The 21,461-nt window shown below is 38.7% G+C and overlaps 1 protein-coding gene across 3 annotated transcripts; it reads right to left on the bottom strand.

Annotated features, from left to right (window-relative positions):
• Positions 1–563: 563 nt before the first annotated feature.
• LOC147606685 (cytochrome P450 71AU50-like) lies at positions 564–4,381 on the bottom strand. 3 transcript variants are annotated; one of them, XM_086791963.1, is made up of 4 exons: positions 4,169–4,381; positions 3,589–4,049; positions 1,456–2,651; positions 564–1,347 (listed from the first exon to the last, which is right to left on the bottom strand). In XM_086791963.1, exons 3-4 carry the CDS (start codon positions 2,353–2,355, stop codon positions 673–675), a joined length of 1,575 nt encoding a protein of 524 aa, XP_086648089.1. In that variant the 5' UTR covers positions 2,356–2,651; positions 3,589–4,049; positions 4,169–4,381; the 3' UTR covers positions 564–672. The 3 variants fall into 3 exon arrangements, with proteins under 3 accessions (XP_086648089.1, XP_086648087.1, XP_086648088.1); XM_086791961.1 differs by having other exon boundaries at positions 3,589–3,696; positions 4,169–4,370; XM_086791962.1 differs by lacking the exon at positions 3,589–4,049 and having other exon boundaries at positions 4,169–4,370.
• Between the last annotated feature and the right edge of the window lie 17,080 nt (positions 4,382–21,461).

The following is a 21,461-nucleotide window of genomic DNA, read 5'->3' as shown; positions in this document are numbered from 1 at the left end:
GGACTGCACGTAGGCCATGATGGAGGCTTGTTTATTGCCGGGGTATCAGATTTCGTGGGATCAGTGTTGTTTCTTGTGTGAGGATTAAAGATGAAAATTTCTATGTAAAATCTTGAATGAGGTTAAAAAAAGAGTAGAGAGTACAGTCTCTGGGTGTGATGTATGCTAGATTTTGAAGAGTTAATATAAATAAATATTATTGGTCCCAAAAAAAAATATGTGAAAGTCAAACATAAACACATGCACATATACATGTGCACACATACACACGGCCGTACAAACAAAGACACACAAACATGCACGTACACACTTGCATACGCACACACAGATGTATACACATGCATACAAGCAAAAACTTCATGCCGCAGGGTCACCTAGTTGTTTATTACAATTGGCACAGGTCACCTAGTTGTTTATTACGGTTGGCACGGTTCATGGGAAGGCATTGCGGAGAGCTTGTTCACCGCCGCCAATAACTAATTGACTGAGTATTTAGTGACTTGAAAAGGCTAAAAAAAAAGGACAATGTTGACTTCACACTTACAAAATGAGATAAGTTCTAGCAAGATCAAATAAAACTGCTTTACAAGTGGTAAACTTCACAGCATGGATACAAGAAAAAGCAAAAATCAAAATGAGAACATTGGTTGCTGGCTGGTGTGTGCCCATTCTCTAAGGGCGAGGACAGGTGGGTAAGGCCAGGAGGGGCTTGGCCATGGGGCCGGTAAGGGAGGCAGCCTCTGAGAGGTCCACGGTGTGATGACCATGCGGCAGCTTCCAGCTAAAGCGATGCACAAGGTTGGCCAAAACGAAGCCCACCACAGTCAAGCCCATGTTCATACCAGGGCAGCCTCTACGGCCGGACCCGAAGGGAAGGAACTCGAAGTGTTGTCCGCGCAGGTCGAGCGGGCAGCTGCCCAGGAATCTGTCCGGACGGAACATGTCCGCCTCCTCTCCCCACACTTTGGTGTCCCTTGCCATCGCCCACAGGTTCACGAGCAGCCTTGTTTTCTTGGGCAGCTTGTAACCCCCCACCTCTGTCCCATTTTCTAAGCTCTTTGACATCCGGCGCAATATCAATGGGAATGGTGGGTGCAATCTCAACGTCTCTTTAATCACTGCCTGCAAGTAGTTCAGCTTTGCTAGCTCTGCATCCCCAACTGCAATTAATCCGCTTACACCATTATCATTAAAATCATAATCTTTACCATTACTGGCATTTGATGCTTGATTTACTGCACTCAACTCCTCTTGTAGCTTTTCCATGCAATGAGGGTTTCCCAATAGCTCTGCCATTGCCCACTCCACCGTTGTGGTAGAGGTATCCGCGCCAGCACCCAACAAGTCCTGTGTTCACAACATGATAAAAAAAACAGAATATCTAATCACAAAGCTTAGGGTAAAACTTGCTAGCATTTAATCAAAAATTTCACTAAGTTGTTGAAATAAACCCACCAGCAAAATGCTCTTGATCGACTCCTTTCCTGCCTCTCCATCTTCTTTGTAAATGCCTATCAGCAAGTCCAAGTAGTCCTCCTCCATAGCCTTCTCTTCCATGCCTTGGTCTGCTGCACTCTCTAGCCTCTCCATTACCACCTCTTCCAAGAATGTGTCCAGCTGTATGGCCAAGCTGTCCATACGTTTCTTGTATCCTTGGATATCAAGCCAGCTTAGCCAAGGAATCAAGTCACCTATAATGGGAGCTCCGAACAAAGCAGCCGTCTCTAAAATCATCTCTTTAAATTTGCACATTTTGTGATGATCAAATGACCTCTTGCTAAAGAGCATCCTGGTCATCATATTGCCCACTGTGTTGAAGACAAAATTTCTGATCTCAATGGGGGGTGTTTCACTGATGTTATTGGCTAATTGACCCTCAATGAAGTGGAGAGCCAAGGCCATTTCTTTATGTCTAGCTTGCTCAGACATCTCAATGCGCTTCATGGTGAGGATTTGAATGGTGTAGAGCTTCCTGAGCTCTCTCCACTTGGGGCCATGCTCCATCATGACAAGGGTTTTGTTGCCATAAAACAGACGCTTGCTGGCTTCAAGTTCAGGGCGGTCTGAGAAGTCCTGGTCATGGACTTTTAGAAACTCCTTAGCCCACTCTGGGGAGGAAATCACAACAGTGGGCATGCAGCCCAGCCTTAGGAAAATTATGGGCCCATAGGTTTGTGCAAGCTTGTGGAAAGTCTGGTGCAGAGGCTTGTGCAGTATGTGAAGATGGCCAATTATTGGCCACCCAGGGGGGGTTGGTGGGAGAAACAGCTTATGGGATGATTGTTTCCTAATCAAAGCCACCAACACACAAGCAGCAGCAACAAAAAATACTACACAATATAACCCCATCCCCATGCTGGCTCTTCTTCTGGGAATACTTACCACTCAAGGTTTACCTTAACCCCCCATGCCACTATTTATAGGGTCAAGCGAATAGTCGTGGGGCACATGTCACTATCTCTTTGGCTTATCTGCCTTCTTATCCAGCTGTAGATACACGTGGTGTGTGATGGGAGCACCTCCCTGTGGCATGGTCATGAGGTTGTCTGCTGATCAGGCTTATTGTCTTGTGCTCACAGTGTTCAAAGTCTTTAGCCTCGTGAGTCGAGTATCTAGTAGAGCTTCTGCTCCTCGTCCATGTGCATTCTAATCTGCAAAATCAAACAAATCATGTCACTAATAGCCTCATGTTTTTTTAAACGGCTGTCCAGTCCAATTTCTACAACTTTTCCAAATCCATGTAAATTTGGACTGGTGACAATAGAGTAAGGTTTACATTATATATGCCTACATCCAATGTATGCACATCTATTCATGTGCTCACATGCATGTAACTAAAAAGCCACCGGTGACCGGACACTTGTCCCTTTGTCTCCGCTGTCTGCGCATACAGCTTCAATGGTTAACTTGGCAATCAAAGTTAGTAGTCCAGGGAGGAAGGATGACAGGTTTCCAACCCGGCAAGTTTGGCAGGAGGGGATGTCAGGTTTCCAACCCAGCAAGTTTAGCAGGAGGGGATGTCACATGCACAGCCGTGGACATGGCTAACATATGCTGAATCTCAGCATATGTTCAGTAATCCCTGATTTAGGCATCAGTCTTAGGGTGGCTTAGGGTTCTAACAGGCTCATGTAGAGGAGCAACATAAGGCCCACAAGGTTACGCGGTAGATCTCAGCTGAACAGCATATTCAACATATATATGTATTTATCTGCGTCTTGGACATCATGAGCTACTGAGAATCATTAATACCCCCTACTACTGAGAATCATTAATACCCTCAAAGAATAGTTAAACACCCTCAATGAATGGTTACCTCACTTGTAGAAATTTGCCCTGTACCTACCCTCTTAACCAGGTATCCCACAGCCAACACCCTAACCAATGCCTATTATGCATGTTAATGATGTTGCAAGATGAAGGCATGCAGTTTGATATTTAAATTTTCATATTTGTTTATTTGGATAGGAGCCATTATTTTTTAATCCAAATTTCTATGATTCCAACCAAAACCATAATAGTGAGATCTTACATGCTAAGCAATAAATGCAGAATTTTTACACAATCACACAAAGAACTAAAAGCTACCTTCTCGGCGAGGGTTTGAACAGAAAATCTAGGGCGGTGGTTTACCCCTAATCTGCACCACACAAGAGCTTATCTGCAGCCTCCATTCTGCAACTTTTGACCCTTGATCTGCAGTCTCAGTTGGGGGTTAACTGTAGATGTTAACTCGCTTGAGAGGAAGTGATCCAGGAGCTAAAAGCCATTTGCAAATGGCGTTAAGGTTTTTGCAATTAAGACCTAAACCTTGGTCTAAGCTATCAACTGTGATGAACGCTGATGCGTAGGGCTGATTTTTAACAAGAAAGATCTTAACCTTAGTCATTAAAACTGATTGAAATTGTTAACAGATGTGCTTTGTGGTTTCCACCCACTAATATAGGTTTCAAAGTTTAAAATTCCTTAATCAGTGTGCTAATAAGAGGAAGGTGGAGAGGGCTGCTCCTGGGCAATTTCCCTCGACTCCCTCTTGTAAGCTTGTGTGCCTGAACAGATGATGAAGGCAAGCATAGTGAAAGCTAAGGGAGAAGGTCAAGATTAATAGACTAATCTACAGCTCAATGCTGCTAAACAAGCTTGAAACAACCATACCGCCCACTCTTACCTGTTCCTTGCAGAGCTTGGATTCGCCGTCTCCTCTTAAAGCCCAGTGTGCCCAGTGTAATCTCTATACTGTCTCCATGTTATACCTACGCTATTATTCTCACTATTTTACCACTATTATTCTCACTATTTTCCCCATCTCATTAGTCGGTTAATCTGTGCACTCTCCTTGCAAGTCTCCAAGCCTCCATCATCATTGTTTTAAAATAGAGTACTCTGTCATTATCTGTAGTTCACTTATATAATTCTTTTTCTCTCTACTTGAGGATACTAGTATTGGACCCGTGCATTGCTGCGGCAAGTAGAGTTCCAGAAAAAATAGGCTCACTTTCTCCAAGATTTAGGTCATGTTTTAAGTAATTTTAGCGTTTAGGAAACTCATTTAAAAAGATGGATGAGAGTGCGGGCTCAAGGGATTCACCTAGGAGTATGTAAAATATCATGTGAGTTAAACAAAAGGAGTTTACAATTTCATCGACTTACATAAAGTTTTACATACATCCTCGATTTTTTAATACAAAGAATGAAAAAAGTTGTAAGTTTAACCGTAGTTTATTACTTTGAAGTTAACAAAATGGGTATATTTAAAACATCAAGCTTCATAGATCAAAGAGTTTTAAACTACTCCTTTAGTGAACTCCCTTACACTTATCGTGAGAACCACTCTCTTTGTCTCAACAACATGCATGTTCCCCACGTAGAGGACACATATTGTTTGAACAACATGCATGTTCCCCATGTAGAGAACACATATTGTGTCAACTTTCATAAAGAAATCTGTTCTTGAAGGCATTCATGTCAATTGTTTAAAAATAGAATACCCTATCATTATATGTAATGTGTATCTATTCCAGGATATAATAAATGAGCACACCATCTCACCACTTTTAAAAAAAAAAGCAAATAAGCATTTCTATTTTTGGAAAATATTTTTTCTTAACAAAATTTCTACATACATGTATACACATACACATACCACACACACACACACACACACAAATGCACACACACTCTCGTGCCCGTGTACACACACATACACTCGAATGCACTCATGTACCATCACATACACTCGAATGCACTCATGTACCATCACATACACATACACTCATAAACACATGCAAGAATACACATACACTTGCATACACACATGCACACACACATGACTGTGCATACACACAAAGTCACACACTCACATGTGTGCACAGAGAACCGACACACACCCGATCACCCACATACACATGCATGCACACACACCCACACACATGCACATGACGTAGATACACACACTCACACGCTTGTACACATACAAACACACACATGCATACACACTCGTACACGCGCGCGCACACACACTCACACTCACATGGATACATGCTTAGACACATGCACATAATCGTACACTTGTATATGCACATGCACACACACATGCTACGCACACACAAAGTCACACACACTCACATGCGTGCACACAGAATCAACACACACCCAATCACCCGCGAGCACATACATGCACACACACCCACACACGTGCACATGACATATACATATACACACTCACACACTTGTACACACACTCTTGCACAAACACGCATAACACAACACATAAAAATGCACATGTATGCACACATTCGAGTGTACACACACACATACACATGCACGGTTATGTTTGTCTCTACTCTTGGGAACCCATTTCCTTCACACAGTATGAGGAAATCCCTTAAGTGGGGGTTTGTTGGGATCAAGGTCTTGTCTATGAATGTTACATACATGTATACATCCACACACACAAGCACACACACTCTCTCTTATGTACGTGTACACACACTCTCTTACGTGTGTGAACATAGAGACACATACATGTGCATATATATAGGACATACATGTGCATATATATAGGCAGGCAAGTATATAAGCACACACACATGGTGCACGTGTATATGCGATTGTTGGCACACACAATCATACACGTGCACACACAGATACTCTAAGTGTGAGAGTAATGTGAACAGCCGCCTTCATTAAGGCTTTAATAGATGAGGGTGTGCACACTCACACAAACATGTTTACGCACACACTATCGACACATAAAGGCACACACAAAGTTGGCATGCACACACTCAACACACACATGCACGCATATACACACATACACTTCCACTCTTATGCATACACATAAACACACAAATAACACACATACACAGACACTTGCACACACACACACACACATGCACATACACGTGCATACACACTTGAGCATGTACACATACACATATATGTATGTATACATGCACACATACGTACATACACACGTACATCCACACACAGGTACATAGATGTACACCCACACTCTCTTATGCATGCAGACACAGAGATATACACGTGCATACATATAGGTGCACGCACACACACTCTCATAAGTGCACACAAAATCAACACACTCAATCACACATGCACGTGCACGTGCATACACACACACACACACATACGTGCTATTAACCACCTTGGTTGACATGGTTTCGGACACTACTTGGCAACAACAAACATGCATTACACTCATTTACATGAAGTTTGACGGCCCAATTCAATGGCACCCGATGCTTGTTTATGGCCGTAAGTGATGTGTTCGCAAGAGAGGCAAGAGCTTCCTGAGGATAAAGAATGAAGAATGTATTATGAGAAGTGTATTTGCATATTATATAAGTCCAAATTATAAGCCAAGCATTGCATATTGCATTGGGCATCTTCAGTAGTAGACACACTTTGAGTGAGTGTGAATACTATTGCCTTGTATATATATCAAATTGCTATCATAATTGAGGACTCTCCCCATTTTACTCTATTACTTGTGTTGAAGGGCCTCTTGTGATTAACTAATTAGTAAGCTTGTGATTATCTAATTAGTGAGCGTGAGACGTGAGGGAGAGTGATTACTTTAGACTACCCTTGCTCACAAGGAGGAGAGGAGAAGGAGCCAAGCTTGTCTTCCTCAATGGAAGTAGCGACCTACAATTCTGGCTTGTGGTGGCAAGACCCCGAATGAGAAATAAGGTAAGCCGCAAGCACACGGACAAGCCTTAACATGGTGCTACTGCCAAGGATTAGCCCCTAGCTTTGTAATCTTTCTCTTAATTAGTTTTGAGAGACTACTTGCAATTCACTAAAAGAAGGTTGGTTTGCTTAATTTTTTATCAATTTGTGGTTTTTGTTGTGGTTTGATTAATTATGAGTGACTCTTTTGCATTCACATACGTGTTTATAAGGTAAGGTTGCATTCATTTCATCAATTTTTCCATTAGGAAGTAAATTAGTATTCTCTTTTGTGCATAAAAATAGGCATAAAATGCTTAAATTTTTATAATTATGAGTGGTTTTTGCTATGTTTTTTTACATTAGAGTGTTGGCAATAGGTTTAGATACCCTAATCCAAAAAAACACAAAAAAAATAAATTAAAAAACAACCACTTGATATTCACTAATTTCCCTTAATGGACTAGTTTTTCCATTAAGAGAGCGATTAGTGAACTAAACATGAGTTTAAAAAACCCCAAAAATGAGCTAAAACGTTCATCTTTGAGTGCAAGGATGATTCTTTGATGAATCATAAGTGATTTGGAGTGTTTCTACACATCCACACATCGTCTTAACTCGGATTAATTAGTGTTCAAAAATTGCATCACAAAGAGGAAAAATTAGTGGAAGGATTAATTTTCATTAATCCTTAATTGCTTAATTTACACAACTCATTAGGAGTTAAGGTCATTCAATGAGAAGAATCCTAGTGGGGCTTGTATAAGACAAATGTGGACAAAATCCAAGGAAAAGGAGAAGGAAGTGTCATAAGCATTTAGGAGGGTGTGTTGACCTTTATCACTTGCACCTTTACTATTACAAAATACACCCCCCCCCCCACATTATTTGGAGTGAAAATCACCTTTTCCTCCTTTTCTAATTCTTTTTTCCTCTCATATATATTTAAGCTTTTCTTTTGAAATTACTATTTTTTTTAAAAATCTCCCCTACTTCTTTTTTCCCAATTTGTAAAAATATAAAATAGTACTTTTTTATATTTTTTCAAAAAATATCAAAAAAAATTGCTCTAGTTTTGATTTGTATTTTAATAACTAATGTTTAAAAAATGCACCCACATCACTACTCTTACATATATTTATATATTAGCTCTTTCACTTATATATATATAATTTTCAATAAAATTCCCTCTCTTGTTCTCTCTTCCCCTCTCTTTTTTCTTTTTATATTAAAATTTCAAAAAAATCAAATTATAATTTCTTTTCTTTTCTTTTCTTTTCTTTTCCTTTTCTTTTTCTTTTTTTCTTTCTTTTTTATTCTCTCTCTTCTTTCTCTCTCTCTCTCTCTCTCTCTCTCTCTCTCTCTCTCTCTCTCTCTCTTTTCTTTCTTTTTCTTCCTTACTTTTTCTCTCCCTCCCTCCCTCTCCCTCCCTCCCTCTCTCACTCTCTCTCTCTCTCTCTCACAAGCACTGCGCCATGTGACCTGTAAAAAGGAGGTTAGTTAAATTAAATAAAAGAAATGTGCCTGATCAACACCACTTACGTCGCCTACTACATGTGCCCCACAACTGCTTCCCATGTTGCTGCGTGCCTGACTCCCCTACATCCACCTAAACACACACACACACATACACTAACACATATATAATTACTAATTAATAATATAATTAATTAAGATCAATAATATAAAAACATAATTAATTATTAATTAGTATAATAATTGATATAATAGTTAGTTAATATAATCATATTTTTTATTAATATAATAATTTTTATTTTAATAGTTAATTAATATAATTATTTTTTTTATTAATATAGTAAATTAATTATTTTAATAAAATTAATTATTTAAATAAAAATTTTAACTAAACAAATAACAAAAAATAAATTTTAAATTTAATAATTATATGAATTATTTTAAATTAATCAATTAACTTTAATTTTAATTAAATTATTTATCAATATTTATTAATTAACTCAAAGTTTATTAATCAACTAACTAATTTTATTAATTTATTAATTGAAATAATAATAATAAATTTAACGAATGATTAGTTATTATAGTCTAAAGTAAATAATTAATTAATTCTAAAAATTAGTTTAGCAATTTAAAAAAATCTCACCAAAAAGTTTTTAACAAAATCGAACTCAATAAAATTATATATATATATAATTTAAAAAATATTTTTTAAAAAAATCCTACCACTTATCTCTACCCTCTCGCGCTATAACACGATCATTGTACATATAGGGCTTCATTGTACCCTCGCATGCGCCTATATAAATTTCTTAACCCGTGACATGCATACGTGAAGCAAACACATCCTTACATGCATATGTGCACACTTTTACACACATTCTCTCACTTGCACCACATGCACCCACCAACACACAGGTAATAGGCATCCATTAGTGCACTATACTTCACCACACGAAACAAATCCGCGAGCAAGTGTGCGTACACAAGCGTTGGCACATTCGTCCTATACAAATTTGTACGCTTTTGCACCATCTTTATGATCCCGCTTATGTGACCAATCTTTGAGTGATTAATATGCATTGAATTGTACTCTTGAGTGGATTAAATTAAAAAAACAAAACAAAACAAAACAACATCATGCAATTTAATTGGGTCAAATCCTAAGGGTTGGACACTTGAGAATATAAGTTAACAGTTGCACATCACGATAGCTGTGATGAATAGGCCATAACATCACGCTCTTAGCATTGACATAGCCACAATAGGAAATTCATTCACTTGAGATCTGGATGGATTTTGGGTAGTGACCAAGAATACCTTGACGATAGTGCCCTTTGTCGCCTCGGACACAACCACTAGTGAAGACTCAATGGATCCAAGGCAGGAAGAAACTACACTTGAGGGGTCACGTACCTCTTTAGCACATTTGAACACAATTGTAGACTATGTTATATGCTTGTTTCGATGGAGATTGCCTAGGGTAGAAGAAGCTCCAACGGAATATCCCCAGACCTTGAGAATACATCGCGTAACTATACCTCAATCTCTTGACCTCGAAATTGGTCCACCCTTTCTGCCATTTAGACGCACAAGAATGCTTTGGTTCGATACGCACAAGAATGCTTTGGTTCGATACGGACCTAAACATTGTAAATCCAATGGGTGTTCACACCCCAACAGCTAGTCCCTCCTCTCAAAAAGAGTGACCCAAGAGCCCTAAACCTATTATAATGAGGAGTACAACGAAGAGTAACAGGAATGGCTAGCTTGCACTCGACCGAGAAATCCCCACAGATAGCTCAATAAAGTACAAAATCCCGAACCCCTTCTCTTTATCGAGAGAGCCTACATCTGTATCTATGCTATGGAATCAATTCGAGCTTCAAGGCAACCGTTGGGTACTCACCAACTGCTACAGCAGGAAGGAGTACCAATTGACCCAATCTCACAAAACGAGAGAATGAAATGTATGTCGCACCTCTTGCCCCTGTAAATGAGGAAGAAGTAGAATACTATGTTCAAGACCTAGAAGAACCCAAAGACCACACTACTCCTGAGTATACAGTGGCAAGTTACCCACCATCTCAAGAAGGGGAAGAATAATACTTGAAACACCCAATCTTTTTAATGAAGGATATTGAAGAGTTAATGAAAGCCCCGGAATTCTTAGCAGAGGTCAGTGTCCACACGCAAGCCGTCCAAGCTAAAGAAACGCAGAGAGAAATTAAAAACCCAACTTTCACAGTACCCAAATAAAGACAACCAATATAATTTCATTTCATTGGAAATATCACACACTACCAGCAAGTTTAGCTTCTCCAATGTGGCGAAGCTTTCACCCTGCCACTTAAGTGACTCTCTTCCACCACTCTTCCCCAAGAGAGGGATTAACAATATTCAAGATCTATCCACAATAAAAATAGTGAAAAAAAAACCAAAACAAAAGATACTAAAGTAGTAAAAAGATCAAGGCATATTGTTGAAAGACACGATATCCCATGTTCACAGAAATTTACCTTTCCAATTCTATCGTTATACTTTCTCGTCAATTCATCCATTTCCTTATTCTCTACCTTTCTCAATTATTCCTTGATAAAGAAGTCCTCATTGGTTCGAGCTTCTTATGTAAATCTTTGAAGAATTGAACCTATGGAAACCACATTACGCTCTCACCAACACGAAATCTCCAATTCATAGACACTTGATGCTTGTTGTTTATGCCCTTGTCTTAATTATAAGAAAACGTCTTAAATGCTAAAGTTACACATGTGAAAACATCTTATTAAACATTAAATAACTTACATTATATACCAATCTGCCCATGTATCTCCGTGTTAGTGATAACCAAGGCTCAGCTCCCTTAGTGTACTTCTTTCGAATTTTTGCAATAAGCTTGACATCCTCATCGGGAAACTCTTGCAAATAAACTTTTGGATTTGCGCAACAAATGTTGGCTGTGGTTCACTAATTCATCCCTCAAAGACGTGGTAATCAATGCATGCATGTTAAGGCTACATCAATCCAAAAACACCAACACGTTAAAAGTTTTTCATCAACACTTCAATCAAAACATAAAAAGTTCTTCATCAATACTTTAACCAACATTAAAAAAGTAAGGACTCTCAAGTTTAAACAACAGAGAAAAAGGTAAGTATGAGAGAAGTGCAATCTTGCTAACTCGTGAAGAATTAATAATTGTGCATAACACTCGGACATGCTTGTTTCTTTTGCTAGCAAATCTTTCCCATATTGCCTCCATCCATGCCATTGTTCTATGGTTGCCCTCCCATACATAAAGCATACGCCCTGTAAGCATCTAAAGATTAGGTCGAGTTGCCATCTCTTCCTCAAAGTCCCTATTCATGTCATGCCATATTGTATCCTAGCTTGCCATAATGTCCTCACTAACTAAAGCTTCACCTCTGTCGCATGTCAACAGTGAAACAATGAAGATACCTTTATCTGACACATAACCCTCTCACCCAAAAGTGATCTTCAAACTAGAAACATAATCTCTCAAACCTCTAACTTTAGCATATGAAATCATCAAACAAAGAGGAATTGGAGGACATTTGAAGCAACTCACTTTTCTAACCTTCTTGAGGATGTCTTCACCTTGGAACATGGAAATGCTTCTCCCATCCCTGACTATATCTTCTTTCAGCACCTTCGGATGCAAGACATAGGGCACAATTTGCAATCTTGACCCTTGCTCATTCAAATGATCCTCTTCTTCATTGTTCTATGTAGCCTCAACTTCTCCCATGCCCACATCAACTCTTTCATTATTTTTAGAGCCTTCCATGTTATCCTCTTGAGACTTTGAATCAAATCTGCCTTGCTTGGTCTTGGCCCTCTTCTACCCCTTCTACCTCCCCCTCTCTTTGAAGACTCGGCAACACGTTTGCTACAAAAAAAACATCATGGTGATCTCATAAATTAGCAAAATAGAGAGGGTTTAATGTCATCAAAATGAAAAAGGAGAGGGTTCCCATGGTATGTTAATTTTATTCATTTTCAGCAAAAACACAACGTAATTCCATCAAAATGTAAAAAAGAAAAAAGGAAAAACAAAGTCTCTTTGATAGCCCGTGCCAGCACGATCCATATTAGCAATGTGTATTCTATTTAATTTCATCACACACACACAACAAAATTCAATCGAAATGCTAGACAAAGAGGGTTTAATTCCCAAAAAAATAAAAAATAAGGTCCCTCTGATAGCCTATGCTAGCACGGTCCATATTGGCCAAATTAAATTTCACTAAAACACACAGCATAATTCAATAAAAAAGACAAAAAAAATGAGAGTTTTATTCTATTATAAAGAAAAAACAAAGTGCCTTTAATAGCCTGTGCTGGCACGGTCCACATTGGCAATGTTAATTCTCTTTCATATCACCAAAATTCCATTAAAAAATGCTAGAATGGAATGGTTTAATTCCATCAAAATGCAAAAACAAGGTCTCTGTTGTAGCCCATGCCAACACGGTCTACTTTGGCAGACTTACATAAACACAAACACAAACCCATCAATGACTAATAGGTCAAATCACCATAATTCCATTAAACTGCAAAAAGAGAGTGTTTTATTCAATCAAAAAAGCAAAAAAAGTCCCTTTGATAACCCATGCCGCACGGTCAATATTGGCCATATTAAATTCCACCAAAACACACAGCATAATTCCATCAAAAAGATTTTTAAAAAAAGAGAAGATTTAATTCTATTATGAAGAAAAAACAAAGTGCCTTTGATAGCCCATGCCAGCATGGTAAGGATGGTTTAATTCCATCAAAATGCAAAAACAAAGTCTCTATTGTAGCCCGACGTGATCTACTTAAGGAGATTTACACAAACACACACATCAATAACTATATTGTGAAGAAGTAGCCATGATGAGGAGCTTGTTTTCAAATAAGCATATAATTGCCTCTCCTATCTCCACATGCAAATAAAATCCTAGAGGTATTTCTATTCTCCTAGCATGTTTCTTGTTCTATTTTCTTAGCATATTTCTTGTTTTATAAACCCTTGATTTCCCTCAATCTTACTCCATTCTATTCTCTAGACTTCTGACATATTTAATATGAAGCTATTGATTTATGTATAAAGCATAGGAGGATATATGCTTAATTATGTATTATGCATGGCTATGCTTAACCATTTGTATGCATGGCTATGCTTAATCATTTGTATGCATAAGCATATGTTTTTGTTTGCGCTTAATCTATAGTTTTTGCCTATGGGATGGAGAAAGCCTCTGTATTAGCAAATGCCACTTTGTGTATGGAGGAGGAGCACGAAAAATTATGGTTCCTTGATGGAGGAGCAGCTTATCGCTGCTCTATCTAGGCGAACCATGAAATGTCATTGCTGTTGAGAAGCTGCATAGCCTAGCATGTTAAACCATAGCCATAGCCCGCACATGCGTCGGCTATGCGGGAAAACCATAACCATAGCCATAGCATGTTAAAAAACCATAGCCTAGCCATAGCCATACCCTATGCAGGCAAACCATAGCCATAGCTATAGCCTAGCATGTTAAACCATAGCCATAGCATGTAGCCTGACGCAGGTGAACCAACAAAATAACAAAGCAACAGTCTGCAATTAAAATCAACCAAACAAAATCAAGAGTAAGAAATAGATAATTGTAGCAGAAGTAACTCACACCAGCACGAGCTACTTGGGCTAACCTACATTTTCTCGGCGGCATGGAGAGCTCGACCTTCCCTCATCTACAGTGGAGCGTGGAATGCTAGGGTTCGTGAAGCGATGGAATGCTAGGGTTCAAAACATGGGCAAGTAAAGGGTTTGGGTGCTTGTAAAGTGCTTGGGGATCAGGTGCCCATGATTGAAAATTTACAAGTGTAAATTTATTTTGATTAGATTACCAACACTAAAAATTTAATATGTAAAACTTATCTTCTCTCTCTCTATCTCTCTGTCTGTGTGTCTCTCTCACTTTCTATTACTTTACAAGTGTAAATTTATTTTGATTAGATTACCAACACTAAAAATTTAATATGTAAAACCTCTCTCTCTCTCTCTCTCTCTCTCTCTCTCTCTCACTTTCTATTACTTTTCTCCTCCTCTTCACTTGCTCCATCACCCTCTCTCTCTCTCTCCCCCCTCCTCTTCAAAAAGAATAAATTTTTGTGGTGAGAAGTCTTTCAAATTTTGTGATGAGAAGCCTTTTAAATCTCTTAAATTTTAATTAGTTCATTGTTTTTATGGTGAGAAGCCTTTTAAATTTCTTAGATTTTATTTATTTTTTAAAATCAACATGACCATCACTCTAAGAATAAATTGGGCCGTCATGATGATTAACATGCCATCGCTCTAAGAATAAATTAGGCCGTCGTGATGATTAATAGGCCATTACTCTAAGAATGAATTGGGTCGTCATGATGATTTTAAAAAATAGTATTCAAATGCCATCACTCAAAGAATAAATTGGATCATCTAAGAATAAATTGGACCATACAAGAGTTGCTTTTCTTGAATACAAAGCCAACTACACTTGTCTTCTAAAATGTTGTATGTTGCTCGTCCAACAAGTTTATATCCTCAATATTTCCATGTTGCTATTGGAATTTTAGGAGTAGAATGGTTCATGCTTGAGATCTGTTTGGTTCTTTTGCTTTTCTGTGTGTATCCATATCAAGAAGCAGTTAGCAATACCTAGTTGTGTCACAATACATGGGCATACCAGAGGAACAAAACTTGTCCTTTGTTTGATCATTGATATTGCACGAGGTATCCATTTCGGATGTACAAGAGCATTTTAAATTGGGAGAAATCTAGACATTCTCAATGCATCAATTGACACTAAGTGGCGAAAAAGTAAAGATTGAGGTACAAACTCTCAAATCCTCAGAAGAAGGATACATTCTAGATATAGATATGCATTCTTTTTACAAGCTCCTCCTTGCATCAGGTCATGCTCTCTCTCCGATTGTTGTGGATGATGATGTGGCTACGGATTAACAAAAACCAATGAGCAATGAGGAGAAGAGAAAAATTACAAGTGTCTTTGACATGATTAAAGTTTTCCCACTTAATAGGAGCTTGCATGGTGTATTTGCTAATGTGCAAGATAGAGGGGCAGTGCAAGAGCTCTTTTGTACATATGATGGTTATATTGTCTTTGAGCTTCCACCATGGTTGGGGGACTCCTCAATGGTGGGGATGGAACACAAAAACGATGGCCATGTTTGGGCGGATTTGTAGCTATGACTTCTTTCTAGGTATTGTGCAATTCAGTAGATGCACATTTACACTAGTACAATTTAGATTGCCCTAACTTGTCACGATGTTCTATTGTGAATGAAACACACTAGTTGGGTAAGGTGCAAGAAAGGTGCCCAGTGGGGGAGGTGAAGGATGAATTTGGATCTTTCGTGTGTTCCCATTGTCGTCTACCACTAGAATGTGTGAAAAGTGCCCTGCAATTATTTATTATTGCATTCCTAGGTAGAGATCATGTGAATTGAGGTAGATGTGATATTCACTTGGGTCGGTCACCATGACCATCCATTTATAGATGGTTCATCTAGAGTACAAAAAAGGGTTGTTGGAAGAAAAGGTAATGTCCCATGCAAGAACCACTCCTTGTGTGACACCGAAGCAGGTTGAGATTGTTGTGGCCCAAGACATGGTATTGGATTTGTTACATAAAGAATCACAGAATGCATGTGGTGAGTTCAGTTGACAAGGAGACGACTGAACTATTAAAAGTGGTTACTCCGTTGTTTGATAAGAAAAGAATCCAAAGATGTTTGTAAGAGGCAAGAAAAGGCTCCACTTATGGGGCCAAGGGGCTGGAGGCAATTCTAGATCTCAAAAACAGAATCAGGTACCCATTCATTCACAACATTCTGTTCGAGTCAACTGGATACAAAACATCAACTTCATGTTTTCAAGATGTCAACACTTGGATTGGGAAGTGACTTGGATTTGGTGAATAGGATGAGACTTGGAGGAAATTTGCAAGAAATGTGGGTACACTTTGACCATGGGCATAGAGTATAAGGTTGGTCCACAATGGGTGCTCATGTCTATGACCCATACCTCCATGAATTGTTGATAATTTCTACTTGTGAGTTCAAAGTTGAGGATAGATATACCCATATAGAATTTTGGAGGATGTTAAATGCTATTGTGAAAAAGTGTGGATATGAAGTTCCTCAGTTTAAAGGATTTATGGTAGCAGATAAGGCGAGTGCAAATTGGATTACAGTATGTAAAGTATATTTCAAAGGGCAATAAATGCTCGACAAGAAGCAGTCATGTTCATTTCATTGGGAGCACATTATGGTACAACACACGAGAAAATATATTGGGTCTTCTTCTCATGAAGAACATGGGGTGCTTTGTAGAAATTGAAAAAATGCAACCACGGAGATAATTGCGAAGAATTCCAAACAAGACTTGCAGCAGCAATTATAGACAAAGGGACATGCCTTTGAGAGTGAGTTGCCATCCTTGGAGACATGGATTGCATGGTGGGAAGTGTGTGCGTTCCATTAGAGTGCCTAGTTTTTGAAGCAAGAAGATGATGGGCCTTTTTTCCCTACCACTAATTTGGCAAAGAGCAAACACTCAAGTATGAGATCGGTTATTGGGTTTAAGAAGCACTTGACATTATATGAGGCCACAGCCATTGACCTCTCTATGGCGGTCCTTCAAAATGCATACTGCAATGCCCATCTCACTGGTGGGTATACTAGAATAAGCCTAGGGTTGGAAGAAATCATGGAACGCTTGGTGCCTCCTCTAGTAAGAAACTGGTAGAATTGACACACTCGACCATGGAGGTGGCTGGTTTTAATAGTCTAGAAATGCAACATGTTCAACATGAACAGAGAAGTTTCCAACAAAAGCGAAATATATGGGCCAGCCAAGTGCTATACTAGAAAATGATAGTCATAGACCAGAATATGTGATAGTGACTGTGAACCAAATGAAGGCAACATGTAGCATGCCTAGAGAGGACTCTCAATCAATGGAGCTAGAATTGAATCGGAGCTTCTGGGATATTTGTCAAACTGAGCCATGGAGAAAAGTTACATGTTTTGGGCTTTTGGAAGAGATTGGTGGGCGATGTGGTTCTTTTATTAACCCATGGGTGGGTTTGACCAAGAGGGAGTGCCAGCCCTTTATTTTTGGGGATGTCGCACTTACCCTAGTGGTATCACAAAGGGCTTTGCTTGGTCATGTAGTTCCAGTAACACACACTCTTGGAAAGTAGATACTACAAATGTCATTAGGACACTAGGGCTTGCTCCTGGGGTTCAACCTGTGGCCCAGGGAACTAACCTAAGTATTGATGACATAGCAAGTTTGCAGTCTGTAGGATATATTAGAGGTAGGTGTAGTTGTCCCAATGGCTCCAACAGCTAGGAGGGACACTACTATCACACCAAGAGTCTCAGGCTATGTTCAAGCAAAGTGTAGGGATGGCAAGATAGTGCGCTGGAGAAGTAAGCTAACTAAAGAGTTCTATGAGAACATCAAGAAAGGTCAATCTATTTTGAAGCTGAGATCCTAAGGGAGGTGATTATCCTTTGTAATAAGACACACATTTTCTATGTCAACACAAAGGGTCCAAAGGCAAACGTTTTGTGAATTACTCGATCAAATTTTTTGAATTCCCAAGTTCTACATGTGCAGACTTCTAGAAGAGAGAAGCTAAGCACTTGGTTTATTTACCTTACAACAAACACCTCTACTATGTATTCTTGCAAGTGTTGAACTTGGATGCTGCTACTCATGATTTCATACATCAAAAGGCACTCACAAAATTTAAATTATTCCAAGATTTGTCAGAGCATCGTTATCCCATAGCTACTGAAACTACCTAGCTACTTCCTCGTCAATGTTACATGCCTTTAACTTTTTGGTAGGAGCATCTCCAAATGATAACTTTAGTCCTCTCAATTCTGGCTATGTGGCAAATATCTTTTGATATTTTGATGTATCTAGTTCTAATATTTTGGTGGGGTTTTGATATTATAATGGATCGATGTAGCTACTTTGGATATTGTGGTATTTATAGTTTTCCTCAAATAACTTGTGCTTCTCTTTTTAATAGTCTACTTATATTGCGAGATGAATAGTGTTATATTGATTAAAATTTTTGCAATTGCTTGGTTTTAATGTCTCACTCGCTTGTGAAATGGCTATCTCCCCCTAGGCATGGAGCACTCACATTGGCAAGCTCATTATGGGTTTTAAAAGGCTACCTTGCATGGTAGTGGAATCCATGAAGTCAGTGCATTGATGTAATTACTCATGTGGTTGTATAGGAGGATTGTAGTCAAGATAGAGGAGAAACAAGTCAATGCCGATAGAACACATTGAATTCACGAGGCTTAATGCTTTGGATATTGAAAATTTGATTCTTCAATAAGCTTCACAATTATAAATCAGTGACTTAAAATTCTAATTGGTTTCAATTTATACTTAACTCTATTCACCACCTCCCATGAATACTTTTAAATTTTCAAACCTTTAGACATTAAAAACATGGACAAGATTCAACAATTCAGGATATAACAATAGAGCCAAATCAAAAAGATCCTATTCATACTCCATGATCAATGATCAATAGTTTTACTTCAGAAGTGTCATTGTATTACATTAACAAACTAATTTTTTATAAGAGATGGGAGTCTACTACTACTTCTGATCCTGTTGGCACCCTTCTAGTGTGTGAAGCCTCGCACTCTTTGAAAATGACTCCGCATCATCCTGCGACTGTAGAACTGGTAGCATTCTTGATCTTTTGAATATGAGAATCTCCCTTTTTTATATTCACTTAGCATCTTGGGATCCTTGATCCCACATGTTAATCCATATGCGATATAGGCTAAGTAATATTTACTCCTTAGAGCATACACTCTAAGGCCCTACCCAAAGATTCACACCATTAACTGCTTCTCTAGAGGCATGATTTTGTCTACATTCCACCTAACGGTGTGTCCCCCAAGATATCTAGATAATGTCTTAATTGTAAACAATTGGAATTTAGCTTTATCCTTTGAAAACTTTTTATGGAATATAATGAACTGTAGAAATTTCAGCCAGTTAATGTACTCTCCTAGTGCTGAGTCCTTTCCTAGTCCTCCCACTCATGTTCCTGATATGTGCACAAGAAAAGCATCCTCATACACCACCAGCTACAAAAATAAAGTTGTCCATACGCCAACAAAACAAATGCAATATGAAGCTTTATCACAATATTCAAAATTATTGTAATCACACCTTCTGATTCTCATCATTAACAAGTAAATCATTTGTCCATATGTTGATTGTTGATTTGACATCATGGACGGATGAAGACTCCCCTTCCCCTTTTATTTAGTAAATATTGATTCTTTGCTAAATAGCTTGAAATTCCTCTTTGGTGGGAAGGTTGGCTTCATAGTGAATAGCATCCTTGTACATGTCTAATGTCTTCCAAGAGTATGGAACTCATTGTCCTTGACATTTGAATCCAGTAGAAGTTACTTATCCATACCTAGATCAACAAAATCATCATCTTCTTCTAGATTCTGTGCGATGATGGTGAGACAATAGTTCTCCCTAATGTCAAACAACGCTTCAATATCTGTTAATAGGACATACTGGTTGTTGTCACCTATTAGATATGTAGCGAGGACTGAGGTCAGGATGTGCTGTTTCCTGTATCATAGTGGGGTCCTCGTTAGCAGCTATAACCACCTGGGTGTCTTCTCTTCTAAGGGTGTCAATATCAAGTTGCTCACTGAGGTCCCTCTTTGCAGCCAAGTTTATCTCCTCTGTAACCTCTTGAACCTCGTCATCTTCTGCTCGTGAAGGTTCCTTTGACCTCTCCTCACCTCCTTCTATTAAAACTTACTTATCCTCAAGCAACAAATGCAAATAGAAAAGAAACCCGTGGTGGTAGTCAACAAGACGACATTTATGCTTGTGTACTAAGCACTTATTGTGTGTCTTATTCGGATCCTTCGGCACCTTTAAAATATCCATGTTTACCTTATCTCTTGAGGATATTGAAGAAACAAGATTATCCACATGCACGTGCTGAACATTGAAGAAACAAGATTATCCACATGCACATTGTCCAGGATGACTCCATCAAAGTTATCTCTTGGTATTGTTGCTCTTTCTCTTGGAGATAAGAACATCCATACAAGATCATATCCTCGATGGAGACATTGCAAGAAAACATATGTGTTATCTATGGTTAGTGATGGTGTTGGCTGACTTTGTGAAGGAAGTCAAATAATTTCTCCTCAAGAGTTTCTTGAAACCTAATATTGGGTTCGACTTCCATCTCAAAAGGATGCATTTACAAGTAGAAAAAGATGTCAAAACGATTGTCAACTATGCAAAAGTCAGTATAGCGTGATTTACGAGATGGATGTTGGCGAGTGGGGCTTGATATCACGTTATACTAAATTGAAATATACAAGGTCTATGTTGCACAAATATGCAATAACCACTTACAACCACCTTCAGAAGCTAGCGATACTACAACTTTTCATTACAATGCAACTATGAGCGAGTCGGTGACGATCGGCCGCCGCCGTAAGGTTCCATATTCACGGTATACTGATTTGCATTGTTAAAACTAAGCAAACACGACTATGGGCTAGCAATGAGGAGTATGGTTCCATATTCGAGCTAAAAAGACCTTGTATATTGCAAGTCAGTACAATGTGATTTATGGTGAATGTTGGCGAGGGAATCCTTATATCGCATTGTATTAAGCTCGAAATTGTGGGGCCCACTCTGACAA

Source organism: Cibotium barometz, chromosome 57 (genome assembly GCF_041138505.1).
Source record: "Cibotium barometz isolate CiBa-2024 chromosome 57, ASM4113850v1, whole genome shotgun sequence".
NCBI classification, from domain to species: Eukaryota; Viridiplantae; Streptophyta; class Polypodiopsida; order Cyatheales; family Cibotiaceae; genus Cibotium; species Cibotium barometz.
Note: the sequence above shows the minus strand (reverse complement) of the source record. Positions and strands in the feature narration are given on the sequence as shown.

Bases quoted from the DNA above. Each gene is read 5' to 3' on its own strand.
- LOC147606685 (XM_086791963.1), bottom strand. From the start codon at position 2,355: ATGGGGATGGGGTTATATTGTGTAGTATTTTTTGTTGCTGCTGCTTGT. The intron at 1,348-1,455 runs GTGGGTTTATTT...TTGTGAACACAG, and splicing joins CGATCAAGAGCATTTTGCTG to GACTTGTTGGGTGCTGGCGC.